General features: G+C 41.9%; 3 protein-coding genes across 3 annotated transcripts in view; 1 reads left to right on the forward strand and 2 right to left on the reverse strand.

The window, feature by feature from the left end:
* umad1 (UBAP1-MVB12-associated (UMA) domain containing 1) overlaps nt 1-15,533 on the reverse strand; it is a 177,867-nt gene that overhangs the window by 112,855 nt on the left and 49,479 nt on the right. The window lies entirely within an intron of this gene.
* The window catches only part of ngly1 (N-glycanase 1), a 281,389-nt gene that overhangs the window by 81,351 nt on the left and 184,505 nt on the right, over nt 1-15,533 (forward strand). The gene's annotated exons all lie outside the window — the stretch shown is intronic.
* Nucleotides 912-13,546, reverse strand: asns (asparagine synthetase). The gene is made up of 12 exons (XM_061059072.1): nt 13,434-13,546; nt 10,674-10,929; nt 9,327-9,564; nt 8,984-9,169; nt 8,811-8,912; nt 6,842-6,969; nt 6,608-6,734; nt 3,951-4,057; nt 3,193-3,293; nt 2,432-2,513; nt 2,150-2,305; nt 912-1,791 (listed from the first exon to the last, which is right to left on the reverse strand). The coding sequence occupies exons 2-12, from the start codon at nt 10,920-10,922 to the stop codon at nt 1,582-1,584; spliced, it is 1,686 nt and encodes a 561-aa protein (XP_060915055.1). The 5' UTR covers nt 10,923-10,929; nt 13,434-13,546; the 3' UTR covers nt 912-1,581.

Consider the following 15,533-nt stretch of genomic DNA (forward strand, 5'->3'; position numbering starts at 1 on the left):
AAAGCATCTAATGCAGACAGGTCCAATGGTTAGAATGAAGCTGTTAAACGTCCATAAATCTACGAGTCACCATCTTTAACTCCACTTAACCCGACATCAGGTTCCTTCTTTTCATCGATGAGTATCAGTCTGATGAGTTTCAGGAGAGTTAACACAGGCTCCTCCGAACTATCAGTAAGTATTTTTTAAAAATCGTCTGTCAGACTTTGATGGAGTTTGTCAGATGAAGCTCAAGCTGAATGACTGACCTTTAGAGTGACTTTGATTCTTTTGACCTGGACACAGGTTTTTAAAGGTTACTCATGTGGCTGAATAAAAAGCGTATGGTTCATGCATGAAGTCCATTCGGCTGCACAAAGACAACATGGCATCTTTCAAATATGTGGTATGTACTATATGCAGACTCTATAATGCAGTGAAGGTGGAATAGTCTTGTGTTTTTTTAAAGTGTTATTGGTGCTACTTTGTCAGACTTCGATGTCCAAGAACGACTTCAGTCTGAAGTTTAACTTTTCTTTTTAGAAAAGTTAAACTTTTCTAACTTTCCTTCTGGATCCTCCTGAGGCCTGTTATCAAAATCCCTGTTTCAAAGTCAGATAGATCTACAACATGCCCAAGAAAGAGGCAAACCAAAGCTAATATAAGACGTTTTCTTCTAACATTTCAGCTGTCATCAATATACTATGACTAAGACTTTTTTCTTACAAATGCCGGTTTCACACTGCCGCTTCGATCCGCGATATTTACGCTCCTGTGACGTTTTGGTCTTCAATCTGAATGTTGCAGAAGGTGTAATGGGGGGACAAAGGGATCCCCCCCCCCCCCCCTCTGTACTGTCTTCAGAGGTGCTAACAGAGGTGAGAGGGTTTCAGCTGAGCCCAGTGGAGGAGGGCAGCAAAGCCCTGTGTGTGTGTGTGTGTGTGTGTGTGTGTGTGTGTGTGTGTGTGTGTGTGTGTGTGTGTGTGTGTGTGTGTGTGCATATGTGGAGCTTCAACTGTGCTTCCACAACGCTGAAAAACAAAATGAACCCACCGACTGGGACAGGAATATTACCACGTCCAGGAATCAACATGACAGTACAAAGACGTGATGACGGCTGAGCTTAGTTACGACATTTTTGTAAAAGAAGCCGTCTGAATAAGGGCGCTGTTTATGACTTTATTCTTGCAAAGTTACGATTTTATTCCCTGTAATTCTGTAAAAAAGTGTTTAGATTGTTGAGTATTAAGTTTTTGTTTCATTCTTCTCAAACTCAGATGAAGAGGTAAGAGGGTTGCCTGTAGGTACATATTATATAAAAGGGGTTAGGTATTATAAAAGCGTCTTCTTGCACCTTTTGGATTTTTCTTATTCGGGGAAATTGTTTGATCGCAGACTCAAATAAACTGAAACAACTCCCCCAACCGGGAGGCTGACTTTTAACGGTAAGTCCAACAAACTCCATCGCAGTGTGACAAACTTGGTATCATGTACGACAACTAATCCCAATAAACCCGACCTAATCTGAGATCAAATCAAAGCTAAGTATGACACATGTAGAAGGCGCGTAGAGGACCTAACGTACGGACTGGCAGCCGCCGTTCATTCATCTTTGTCCGGTTTGTAGATGGAGAGGGTCCGGGCCGACGGGTCGGTGGCGTTGATCCAGCGCGGCATCCAGTAATGTGGCAGCCAATCGGCGCGGCCGGGGAACTGCTTCTCAAACACCTGTCTGAAGTAGTACGCCTCTTTGGAGCGCGGGGGGACGTGAGGGAACGTCTTGTGAGCCCTCTCCATCTGGTCGTCGTTGACCTGAGGAGGAGACAGGAGGCGGGTCAGACACTTGGAGAGACGCACGTCTGTTTCTATGTTCCGAGTGAGTCAAGATCTGACGATAGTAAAGGACCTCGAGTCCACAAACACTTTTATTATAACCCGTCTAGTAAGCATCTGATGAACTTTTTCAAACTGTAAAAAAAACAAACACTTTTAACCATCCTGAAATGAAACAAATAAACTGACAGAATTGGTTTAAGGGATTTTCTTTTTCAAATTTGTATTTGTTTTTACTCGGGTACATGTTAATTACTTTTGTTAGGCTTAAAGCCATTTGTATTCAAAGTAAAGGTTTACGTCATGACTTGTATTTTTCAGCAGTGAAAACGCCTACCATAGACTCAAGGTGCTCCTGCAGGCAGGTGTACCAGGACTTCTTCGCGGACATTATCCCGTCGCTGAAGGCCTCTTTGCGCCTCCACAGGATCTCATCGGGGATCAGGTTGAGACCTTTGAAGGAGTCCCTCAGAAGATGTTTCTCCACTCCGTGCTGCAAACACGGGAACACACAACGCGACCGTCACAAAAGCAAAGATTTTAGGATTTTTTTTTTTAGATTTTAGAACACCCGACACGAGCAGAGAAAATAAACACGGGTTTGAACTGATCAGCTGACCTTAGGAGTCTTCATGTCGTCGGGCAGAGAGAGGTAGTACGCTGTGAGTCTGTGATCCAGGAAAGGCACTCTGAGCTCCAGACTGAGAGACAAAGACACATGACATCGTTTCCGTTATACTCCGTATAAAAAGATGGACGACATGACAGCTCCTTGAATGTGAAGCCTGAACATCTGGACTGCCTCTTAGTTGTAGTACAGCTCATAAACCTCCTCAGTCATGTTCACAGACAAGTCAGACTATAACATTTAAATACTGGTCAAATACATTTTTCCTCAAACTCGGTTTCTGAGTTCTTGTCATGCTGATTTATACCCGAGTGTTCACAATTCTACGAGCATAGCGCGGCTGGTCTCGCTGCAGCAAAAAACCTGGCGACATTGGGCCAACTCTCTTCTTGAAATTGTCCTGATGGGAGTGGTCTGTGGCTTGAATGCATGGGGCCAGCCTGAAGACCCTCAAAGCATGGGACGCCACCTACAATCTAGTAAAAGGACAGTGTGCAGTGTGCTCGACCTTAAACATGTTTTTATTGTCTTTGTTTTCCATGAGAGATCCGGGGTGGTAGGGATGTTTTATAATTAGAGCGGGGGATGGAAAGAAGGCCAAGATTAGATGATCTGAGTAGACGAGGAGGTCAGAAATGTAGCTGGGGGCGAGGTCGTGCACTGCTTTGAATGTAAGTAACAGGTTCTTGTAGTGGATTCCGTTACTTTAAGAAGGGTACTCATTGTGGTTTATATCACAATGAAGGTGTTACCCGTGTGCAGCAGTGGTGCGATCAGCTCGGAGGACATCAAACAGGTAGAGCTCCTTCATCAGACGGACGCTGTCCTCTGCAGCAGCCGAGGGAGTCGGTGCCTGGAGGAGGAACACAGCTCGGTCAGCACCAGCGCTTTCTGTTGAACATGCACCCTTTACATTCATCTGTTGAACGCATGTTTGTAAAAAAAACAAAAAAAACCTTTGCACTCGACCCAGTAGGTCAAACCGGTAACATTTCAGTTTGACTGTCAACAGGGCGTATGTCTGATCTGATTGTTCATGTTTGGGCTTCAGCAGCACAAAACATGCCAGGGCAGTAGACATATTTTTTCTTTATCTGAGAAAAGGGACGGTGGGTCGAGTCAGAACACAAGGAGAGAGAGAGAGAGAGAGAGAGAGAGAGAGAGAGAGAGAGAGAGAGAGAGAGAGAGAGAGTGAGGGAGTGAGGGATGACATGCAGCAAAGGAGCCACAGGTTGGATTTGAACCAGAGCCAGTCTGCTTGACCAGTAGCGGGGCGTGCAAACTGACCACAAGGCCACTGGTGCCACATTAAAAGGATATTCTTCTAGAGATGTTTTGCATGTTTGATCACACCTGCCATTAAAGTGCTCATCGTTTTTCAAAGAACTATCAGCGGATGGAGAGCAACGGGTGGACATGTTGTGATTATTTCACTTCTTTGTGCCACTGACTCAGCATGAGGGCTTGTTTTCTTTTTCTTCCAGTAGTTTAGAACTTCTGGAGGACTCACTTTGTGGAAGTAGATGTATCCCTGAGTCAGCTCGTCGGCTCCCTCTCCAGAGAAGATCACCACACTGTCCGACTTCTCCCTGATGTACTTGGAAACCAGGTACATTCCTGCAGAGAGAGAGAGAGAGAGAGAGAGAGAGAGAGCAAGAGCGAGAGCGAGAGAGAGAGAGGTTTCATCACTTATGAGAGGTACACAAAACTTCAAATGAACTTCAAATGTCCCAAAGGAGCCTTTGAAACACAGCTCAAGTCATGTAAGTTGATTTGAACCACAGTGATGATCCCTGAAGTATCAAGTCTGGATTCATGATGTTGATATTTACATCTCTACAAATGTTTATCACGTGAAGCATGATCTTAGCCAAAATTCAGGTGATCAGCACATTTACGGTAGTAGCATATGAACTCTCTGCCCACTGGCATAAAATTAGAGAGCAACAGTAATGCTTTTAACAGAGGACTCAAACAATGGCTAAAATCAAAACAACAGTGCTCACATGAATAGCTTCTGACTGGTTTATTGTTTGATCATGCTGCCTTTGCTCTACGGTTCTATTCATCTATTCTCCCATTATTGTTTTCTCTGTTTATCGCTTTTCTCCCTATCTTAATTGTTTTCCTTTCTAAAGCCTCCTGTGGACAGGTGTTGAGAACTAGCATGCTTGCTAAAACACTTAAACAATGCATCTGGTTCATCCAATGTATCTGTGATGTCCATGCCAAATAAAATATATTATTATCACGTCTTTCTATAGAAGGGTTGCTAGGATACCAGAGTTTTAAGATTAGGTACAAGTAAAACAAAAAAAAATATGAATACTTGTAATCATACACCGGCAATAGAAATTCAAGTTCTAGACACCCAATATCGGAGATAAATACTTGTTTTGAGTCATCCAAAATTTCAAGGAAACTTTTGCCCTCTGTCTAAATTGCACACCACCTCTGTTTTAAGGCACCCCCACACGGCCCCTTGGTTTGCCAGGCAAACGGCAAACCAGCAGGTGTTGCAGCGATGGAAGAGGGCAAGAGAACTGGTTCAGATTGAACGATAGACCTGCGTGAGCATCGACTCTGGAGAGGAGGGGGCGGGATGAGAGAAGCTCTCCAATGTTTTTTTTTATTTAGACTGCAGTACCCATTTTGAACACTAGGTGTCAAAGTTACATATTCTTATTCTTTGCAAGTGTAATCCAGGACGTAAAACATAATTTATACAAAGAAGTGCTGCCTCAGTGTTTCATCTTCATACATCTACAATGATTCAGGATGTTTTGGACATGATCTGAAATATTGCCTGCAGGAGTTTTTCTCTCATTTGTTGTTATTTGTTCCTTTAGAATTGCAACCATTGCTGATAATGATACATTACTCCTATATTTTAATCATGACTCCAAGGATGCAGGGATGGGTTAGGGCCCAGCAGACGTCCGACATGTTGCCCCTGCCGACCTCTGAGCGTTAAACTAACACGACGGCAGAGAGTCAAAGCAGCCGGTCAGGAGGAAAGAGGAATGCAGCGATGCAGCAGACACATTCTGGACACATCAGTGAGCACATCAGTCTGCAGGAATATGAGGCATTGGAAGTTTAGAAAATGTCTTAATTATTTCTGAACTGAAATGGAATTGTTCTAACCACTTTAATCATCCTACTAGGTCAGGTATGAGCAACCGTTTCTATCAAAAGATGAATTTTTGTCGTTCAAGAAGCCTGTTAACATGTCTATTAAAACTACTAATGATATGTTTTAACACATGACATGTGACGACTCTCCAGAGGGAAATTTCACTTTTGAGTTTTAAGATGATTGTTTAGGCACAAGTTATATGTAATGTTGTAAAGCAGAGCGTTTTATTTCTTCATAGTAAGTAGAGCCCGACCGAATAATCGGTCAGCCGATAATATCCGCTGATATCCAGAGACTTTAAGTATCGGCTAATTTTATCTCCGCTATGCGCCGATATTACTAGATTTATTCACCAGTCAAATAGCATTTAATTTGGGTTTCACTGCAAAACACTAGCAGTTCCCCTTCACCAGCAGAGGGCGCTACATGGATTACAACAAGCATCATTACCCTCCAGAGTGTAAGGCGGTGATGCACGTTCATGCACAGTTACTTTCCAGTTGAGTGACAGTCTTGTCTTCAGGATATATCTTTGTGCGTGTTTGATAACTGCATTTCAACAACGTAATAAATGTGTGTGTATATCTATCTATTTATCTCTACAGATTGAACATAGATGTAAGAAAGATATCGGCCGATATCGCCCAAATATCAATAATCGGTATCGGCCCCAAAAAAAAACATATCGGTCAGGCCCGGCCCTAATAATAAGTTGGCTTTGGGGGTCCAGTTTCTTTTTCCAGTCGACCCTGTCTGGAGTCAAGTCCAACATGCATGTACAAAGATAAATACAGCAAGACTACGTGTGACATTCTCAAGGTTTAACACCCAAAATATGATGTTTGATTTAAAGTATGAATCTATTCTAACATCATTTTTTTAACATCTTTTATTTTGTATGTTTGAATATCAGATCATGTCTTACTTTATAACCCCCCCTGAGAAACATCTGAAGCTTTTTTAAAGACCTAACTGAGGTTTTTGTTTTTTAAACTTTCGACTACGTTTCTCTGTCACGCGTCACTCACCGACTGAGGCACGTATGGTGGTGATGTCGTAGGTCTCCAGGTGAAAGATGACCTCCTCCACAGCCTGGATACCTTCTTCTGCAGTGAAGTTCACCTCGTGGTGCTCGCTGCCAATGTGAGCAGCGACCTGACGAGACAGAAGGCACCACACTAAGAAGACACCACAAATACTTCATTCTTCACAACTGTGTAAAGAAACCAGCAGGGTATGACGGGTTGTCTCATGTGACTGACCTTGCGTGCAGCGATGATGTCTGGACTGCCCTCCGAGCCGATTGAAAACGTCTGAATAGGATACTGCACCTTCTCCTCCTTGGCCAGCTTCACCAGAGTAGCAGCAACCAAACTGGAGTCCAGACCACCTGAGGGGGGGGTCATCAACAAAGAAACCTTTATCCCACCTTGTTCTGCCCTTCGATAAACTCTGTCCTTCCAGTTCCAACCTTTGATACATCCGATACCACGTTCTGAACATAAGACTGTATAAAACATGGACGTAGTATCAGTTACGTCATTCATTGGTTACTGAAGGGGAGTTTTGATGCCAAATGATGGCCGTAGACTAATCCCCCCCCCCCCCCCCAACTTGAACTACTCCTTTCTTGTACCAGGCTGTTAACACGTTTATTTCTGCCGTCAAAAAGGATTTTGTTTGCACCTTGTGGGACTTTTGCAGCCAGCCTCAAGTGGACACTCAAGGAACTGCAGTTTTTTTTTGCACTTTCACGTTGGCTTCATTTTTTAACAGTGGAGGTTGCAGCTTACTTGTAAAATCATGAACTCTCAATATTACTTCAATGTCTGAAAGTATCGGAAAGCACAAAAGCTTACAAAAAAAAAAGGTCTTCAGTCACATTTTAACCAAAAGCAGCCACAAGAGAAAAAGAGAGAGAGAACAGCAGTGCTCTATTCAAATTAACAAGTCTGCAAATGCTGTCCTCTCTCAAGTTGTTTTGGCGTCTTAAAAAGACGGCATACAGAGAGACGGCAGAGGAGTTTTTTATTTCTTTGATTGGAAACAAATATTCAAATTTCTCTTCATTTGTACTCGTATGATTTTGAGGTTAACATTTCAGTCTTGTGACAACCCTAGCTGGTTGTCCTGCCAACACTAAATGCCCGACAGTTATAACCCCACCCTTTTCCAGTTTCCCTCTGCAGTTAAAGGGATACTTCACCCGTTGAAACATGAATCTGTGTTGACATTGGGTCATGTATTTAGTAGAAATGTGAAATACATTTTGAAGTTGGTGCCTTCTTGGCCGAGAAAAGGCAGAAAGTGTCTTTTTGGCTCATGTTGATGAAAGACACCAAACCCCAGAATGCACAGCACCGCAGGCCACTCCCACTAAGGTCCTCTAGTTCAAAATCAGAAATACTTTATCAATCCCAGAGGGGAATTCGATCGACACAATTTCTCCAAAATATGCAATATTGCAGTAGAAATATAGTAATAAAAACATTTACAGACATATTGGAAGAGATTTCTTCCAGAATTGATCTTGGAAATTCCTGGCAGAAAACAGACTCTATGTCTGTGTCTATAGGCAAACAGTGAGAGCACCGACACTACCAGTCTGCCCCGGCTCCTCGTCCTCACCGCCGCCAACAGGCCTTATGTCTCGGCTGCTGAGCCCGGCGCCTGGCCGCAGCAACCAAAACACAAGACCGGCCTGTCGGCAGCAACCATCTCGCCGCTATATATATATATATATTTTTCCGCCATTATCAGCTTTCTCCATAGAGCCTGTTAGCATAGCTTCCAAGCAATATGGCGGACGTTAAGTTTCAATTCTGGGAGTGAGTTCCCACCCACTGATCTGTGATTGGTCTGTAGCTTCAGTGGTCGAAAATATGAGGAACTAGCGTTGTAGTTTCACCCCGCTAACCGCAACAGTTTGCAGTGACGCAAAAATCGTCATTTTGCGTCACTGGAAGCTCCTTTTCAGATTTAGAAATACAAAGATTTCCCATCTCAGGGGAAAATGAGGGCGGGATGCACGACCATTCAAAAATACTACCAGGTTTCTAATGATAAAAAGCTTAATGGTGAAGTATCCCTTTAACTCAAGGCTGCCAAAAACATGATGTCGTCTCTTTGGGGTGAGAACTTGCACATGAATCTGCCGGTCTGTTTACTTTGTTTGCATTAAGCTACAGATATGAAGGCTGTCTTCAAACATCAGACAGACTTTCAGATTACCTGACAGAAGACATCCGATTCTCCTGTGAGCCATGAGACGTTTCCGCACGGCGTTCTCAAACAGCATTCTGATGTTGCTTTTCACCGTTTCCTCCTCGAAACCTGCGGGGATAAATCCGTTTGTACAAAGACTTCCCAAAGAGATAAATCAGCGCCAGTGAACAGTTTCATACTTGTAGGCAGCCTCTCCACCGTATCGTAGTTAGCATGAGCGGGCTCCTTGGTGCAGCAGTGAAACTCGTCCATCTGAACCGACTGAACTTTGCCGTTCTGCTTCAAATCGAAGACCTCGAAGTGCCCGGGCAGGAAAGGCGTGATGTTGGCGGGGGTGGTCATCGCATGAGTTATGTCTATAAGGCCTTTGAACAGAATGACATCAAGTTAAGCAGCGATAGAAAGCGGTCAGACGTTTATCACAGGGTTATAAAAGAAGAGGGGAAAATAAACCTTGTCTAAAAACGAATTTCCCCTCGCGGGATCAATAAAGTATAAATTCTTCTTCTTCTTCTTCTTTACCTTTCGCCTCCGAGCAGACTGCGAGGAATCCGTCGTCCGTGAGGAGTCTGTACAGAGGCCGCACGCCGTACGTGTCTCTTCCCAGAAACACTTTCCTGTTGGCAGTGTCCAGCAGAACAAAAGCAAAGACGCCGTCCAGGAGAGTCGCCATCTTCTCGATGCCGAAGCGGTCGTACAGATGGAGCAGGATCTCGCCGTCCACTTTGGTCTGGTGATCAAACTCAAACTGCTTCTTCAGCTGAGAGAACATTTAAAAAAATTAAAAAATAAAAAACACCACATTAGACATAAAAAGGATCCGAAAGTTTCCTGGAAGTCTTCTTCAGAAAAGTTCACACCTCTCCCGACATGGCACTGGAACAGTTTGGAAATAAAAGCTCCCTAAAACATGTCTGTTTGACGACACATCTTCTGAAAAGTGGAGCAGGCAAAAGACAGAGAGGATGGACTTTTCTCATCATTGGGGGTTTGAAGACAGACTAGAGCAGGGGTGGGCAACTGGCGGCCCCCATCAACCCTCAATGTGGCCCCCATGGATGTGGAAACATGAAGAAAACATGACAAAATCTGCCATGAAATCATGAAAACCAGAAATATGTCCATAATAATATTTGATCACTGGTATATGTTGAGTTCAATTTGAGACACAATTGACTGTAATTGTTTTTGTATTCTACAATTTGGCCCCCTGGCAGTGAGAATTAAATGAATGTGGCCCTTGCTGTGACCAAAGTTGCCCATCCCTAGACTAGAGACACATAATGTGTTTTTTGTTTTTTTTTTAAATATTGCTGCGGTATTGGTTGCTAAATTGGTTGCTAGGTTTTCCTTTGAGTGAAGGGCAGGTGAAAAAAGATTGATTCTTCTCCCTGCTCCTTTATGAACGTTGATTGTGATCCAATTGTGATTTTTTTTTTTTTAATCGAAATAACAGGCCAAACATTACATGCAGAAGCTCCTTTAGTCTCTTTTGTGTGTCCAAACTGTGAGATTTGAAGAAAGGTGTTGGCAGAACAGGTTTTATCTTTAAGGCTGTTTTAAGCCCTTAGGTCAGAGAACATGAAATCTGAATACAGACGGGAATGTGAGACGTGTTGGTTCACATCTGCAAACTGAACTGCAACTAAAGCAGTTTTCATAACAGATTCTTTTCAAGACTCATCATTCAGTTCCCAAGCGCCTAAGCTGATGTCGTCAAACGCCGTCTGTTGTCCAGCCTACGCTCTAAAAACAAAATGTTTCTATTTTCATACAACGCTTGCGAATGACCTTGCAGCATCTTTCAAGCCCTTTGAAATTAAAACAGCAGCTTCTGCAACAGAAATCCCGTTTCAGTCGCGCCTTTACCGTTTGATGGTTGTAAATCTCTCCGTTGTAGCACAGCCACAAGAAGGGAAACTTCTTGATGCGCAAGGGCTGCATGCCGTACAGCTGGTCCACGATAGCCAACCGGTGGAAGCCGAAACAGCAGTTGGTGAAGCCATTGACGTTTTCGAAGCGGAAGGCGTCGGGGCCCCTGTGAGCGATCTTCATGGCACTCGTGCACTGAACCGACAGGCACTCATCACTGCCGAACAAAGCCCAGATCCCACACATTTCACCGCTGAGGGAGATGCGTGGAAAAAAACAGAGAGAAAGACCCGTATACGTTGGTTACTGTGCAGTTTAGAGAAGGGTTGTCAACATTTCCGATACAAAAAAAAGTTTGATTATGAAATGGTTTTCCAGTCTTTCTAAACCTGGGCCCCGTTTGTTTTCTTTTTCATTTTTTTTTATCTGGATGTCTAAATGAAAAAAAAAGGTGCAAAAACTTTTAGGATGTACTCCAGAGTTGCTTCAGCTGGCAGCCACAAAAAGCTCATAACGACTGCTGTAAAATCACAGCAGGCAAATGGTAAACTCAAAGCGCTTTTACACCGCAGGTCACACCTACACATTCACACACTGATGGTAGAGGCTGCTATATGTAAAGTAACAATCAGTATGTACGAATTCATTCGCACGCCGTAGACAAAGCAGCGGGAGCAACCAGGGGTTAAGTGTCTGAACACATCGGACACATCGGACATGTGGCTGCAGGAGCTGGGGATCGAACCCCCAACCTTCCGGTTGAGAGATGACCGACTCTACCACTGAGCCACAGCCTCCTCAATCAACTTTAAGTTTCCCCGACTACAATAAATGACTGATCCGAACCCCGCTCTAAACAACAAGCATTTGAAAAGTTGTTTTCTTCTGACTCCACCATCTGAGCTACAGCTGCCCCAAATGTTCCCAATAAAACCAAAACCATTAAAAGGGCCGTGTTTTCTTCCTGCCTGGCTCAGATCATTATTCAGAAAAGATTGTTATAGAGGAATGTGTTGTTGTTGTTGTTGTTGTTGTTTAAACTAGAGACAGACCTTATTTATCACTCTCTTCGAAGTCACCAGACTCCTTCAACAAAAAAGGATTTTTTCCTTGCAGACCACAGGAGACACTGCTCCGATGCTTTTTGTAGTTGCCTGACTTTAGAGTTTAAAATGCTTGGTTCAGATGCAGCTGAATGTGAGTGTGACTTACACACACATAAACAGCGACAAATGAAGGAAGCAGCAGACAAACGTCTCCTGCATTATCCAAAGTTGAATTGCTGTTTTTGTCAATGGAGTCTGGTGACTTTGAAGACCGTGTCTGTATGCAGATCTGTAATGGTTTCAAAAAAAAGCAACAAGTTCTTAAATAAAAAAAGGTATTTCTCTGCAGAGATTCTCTCCGTTATGTTGTCACACAAGTACAGCAACAACGGCTGCGTGAAATCCAGAGGATCTGTTACACATTATGAGGACAAAGAATGACTCTATTTTGCAGAGCCACCCTGTCCCTTCAGACAACAGCTCGGTGGAGGATTTATTTCCCGGCACCACAATGACCCGTTTTCACAAGCCCTGAAGCTGTGCCCAGCCAGCCTGTTTGGCGTCTGAGGAAGAAAAGGGTCTCTGTGAATTGCTGACCCACACGGTTAAATTACTAAAACACAAGCCAACCTGTGAAAAAGTTTAACTCACTAGAAATTCCCACTGTCTGTGAACGCATCATTGAACATGACTTTCCACAAATTGCAGCATTACTAAATGTTTTGAATCTGATGCAAACAGTGAGCCTAGAAACTGAATTATCTTGTTGGACATACTTTAATCAAAACATCATATCATAATAAGTCACACGTGCAAACTTACATTCTAAGTATTTTTACACGTCGATTTAATTTTCATTTCACCTAATGATATAGTTTTATAAAAAATTGTATAACGTGTGTAGTTTTACATTAGTGTAAAATATAACATTTTAATAATTGCACATTTTTATTTGCGATCCCGAATGGTCCTGACCCCTGACCCCCACTTTAGGAACCACGGAACTAGGCTCCTGATTTGTAATTCACAAAGTTCAACTTGGCTATTAATGCACGTTTAACAAATACAAAACTTCAGATGCCTTTTTACCTTTTGGTCATTTGAACTGCCCACATGCGTGGTTTCCATGTGCAGTCTTTTTTTTTTTTTTTTTTTTTTGCTAGCGTCAAAGTCACATAATGCAGAACCCCGTATGAAATCCTGCCAATTAAACATTTGTTCATCTGTGGGCAAAATTTAAAAAGATAACGACATAATTAAAGAGGTCACATACATTTTCACTTGGTGCTGTTTAATTCCGCTCGGACCAAGCTGTTTATTTATGTACAAAAACACTCAAATTTGGTCTTTTAGTCCCTTCATCCTCTCCTAACTCATGGTGCTCCACGCCGGGGAGCACGAAGGATTCCGTTACGCTGAACATCCAAGTTTAATATATTGTTCAGTTTTCTCCAAAATAATTGGATGCTTGGTGGCTAATGCTTACGCCGAATTATCAAAAACAACCTACTCAATTCAACCAACATGTTTTTTTATGTGTATATATTGTTTAAAATTAAAACAATTGAAAGGGCAATCAAAAATCGAGCAGTTTTTGAAGCAGCATTCACTTTAAAACTCAATTCAAGTTAAAGTCATTTATTTCTGCTTAGCCATTTAAAATGTAAACAGAAGATTAACTCAGTGATTAAATACCAGATAAAACACTCACCTGATTCTTAAGATGATACCTGTAATAATAATAATTGAAGCAGTAACGATGCCAAACGGCTGTAATGATGCAACTGCTCTGAATGCCGACCGCTACTTCAAAGTTACCGGATACACGACCGTACATCCGTGATTGTCTCTTCAAAATAAGAGCGTACTAATCTATATAAATGCTCTGTTTTCATGAGGGACATACAGTCGCTGTAGTTTAAGAGTTACTTTAAAACGTTATGTAACATCGAGGGAATTAGTCCATAATTATTTTGTTCTTTGTTCGTTTTTTTACTTTTCGGGACTTCAGTGCTCCGTACTTTGATCTTTTGGCTATAAATTATAAAAAAAATTAAAATACTTTTCGCATACAAAAGAATTCAACCTCTCCCAACCAAGCTAGATGATAGCAAAGTTGGCTATGCAAAAACTAAAGCAAAGGCCATAGCGGAAAAAAATATGTAAAAAAACAAAAAACAAAATGGAAATGCTACAATAACGTTAAATGTAACTTATTCGAAACAGGTTACAATATTTTTTATTATTACACCCCAAGATCACTGTTTTCTGATATTTCGTTTTGCTTTACACAAGCTTAAGTTGTTTTTTTAAAAAAAGAAGCTTGAAGACGTTTTATTTTGAAGGATGCATTTTTACAGATCAGATTTTTTTTTTTTTAACTTGACGGTCCACCCTCGTGTTTCCCCGTTTCCCCCATTGACGTTGACTGTTGCGTCACCTGCTGAGTGGTCATCACTAAAAAAAAAATCACACCTTAAAATACACAGAATACATGTGATGTAGATTTACAGACATTTATCAGATCGCGTCCTAAATTTAAAAATTGTCTTCTAGAATTAAATTCCTACTCAAATCGTTCTTTTAAATTAATAAAATAAATAATGATTTCCCTACATATGAATGCACCTTTGTTGATTTATTTTATTCTGATTCTTTCATTTATAGCCTACTTTTCTGTATGTACTTTATATGCTATTATATTATTTGAATCCCCCTTTCATTTGATTTACATGTGCTCCTGTCTATTTACCTGGAGTGTTTGTACATTATTGTTCTTTGAGTAAATTTATTAGAGAAACAAAAGCACCCTCGCAATTTTTGGCAACTTGTGTAAAAGTCTTTATAATCGACGTTTAATTTCTTGCTTCAATAAATCGTACTGACTCTCATGTTTCAAGTCCTCCGGACACTTACTGAGCAGGGGCACACAATAGATAGACCGTCGAGGGGCAAACCGAGGGGGGAAGCGGGGCTGTGGCGTGAAAAGGACCAGCCGACTGTCATTTTGAATAAAACATACGCACACACATTAGTTCATTCTCTCAGTCTGCAGGCTCTCAAGGAGGATAGAGGATAGGTCAAAGTATTACCACTGTACGTGTTCACAAACTTAAACCTGGATACATCTTCAAATCACAGCATGTTAATAACAGGACAGAACATCTTAGAAAATATATGACAACGTTTGTGCATAAAATATTAATCTTTTTACCTGACAAAGGGAGATCAATGACGAAAGTCAGATGCAGTGCTTCTGATCTGGCTTCAGAAAACTGTCTGATCCAGATCTGCACCCCTATAGACCAAGGTCCAGTTCTCCGGTCGGTTACTTTACAACCTTTTAATTGTCTACCAGTAATCCTGTACCTTGGACCATCACAAGTTGGTTGGGATGTAACTTGGCACTACCAACTCCAATTGGTCTAAAAAATTAAAAAATAAAACTTCTTGGAAGATGATGTAAATGAAAAAGTTAAGATGTTAAAAAGACATACAAGTATGAAACTTTGCAGAGCATCCTGAAAAAACATGAGCACGAGCAACAAGCAGAAACCTCTCAGGTGAACAAGTTGAAGGGTCTCACCTGAAGCTTTAGTTTGTGATATTAAACAGCCAAGCACTCAAACATTGTCATATTTTCTTTAGCAAAAAATTCAACAACAAAAAAGAACACTGTGTTATTATATTCCCTCCTCCATTATTAAAATAGCTTGCATCATGGGATCGCAAGTGGCTTGGTGGTTTGGTGAGCGTGCCCCATGTATGGAGGCTGTGGTCCGTTGGGCGGCCCAGAGTCGGGGCTGGCCTG

This window comes from Labrus mixtus, chromosome 16 (assembly GCF_963584025.1).
Source record: "Labrus mixtus chromosome 16, fLabMix1.1, whole genome shotgun sequence".
NCBI classification, from domain to species: Eukaryota; Metazoa; Chordata; class Actinopteri; order Labriformes; family Labridae; genus Labrus; species Labrus mixtus.

Bases quoted from the DNA above. Each gene is read 5' to 3' on its own strand.
- asns (XM_061059072.1), bottom strand. From the start codon at position 10,922: ATGTGTGGGATCTGGGCTTTGTTCGGCAGTGATGAGTGCCTGTCGGTT. The intron at 2,306-2,431 runs GTCAGCTGATCA...CCGTGTTTGCAG, and splicing joins ACGACATGAAGACTCCTAAG to CACGGAGTGGAGAAACATCT. The intron at 1,792-2,149 runs GTAGGCGTTTTC...TCTCCTCCTCAG, and splicing joins AGGAGCACCTTGAGTCTATG to GTCAACGACGACCAGATGGA.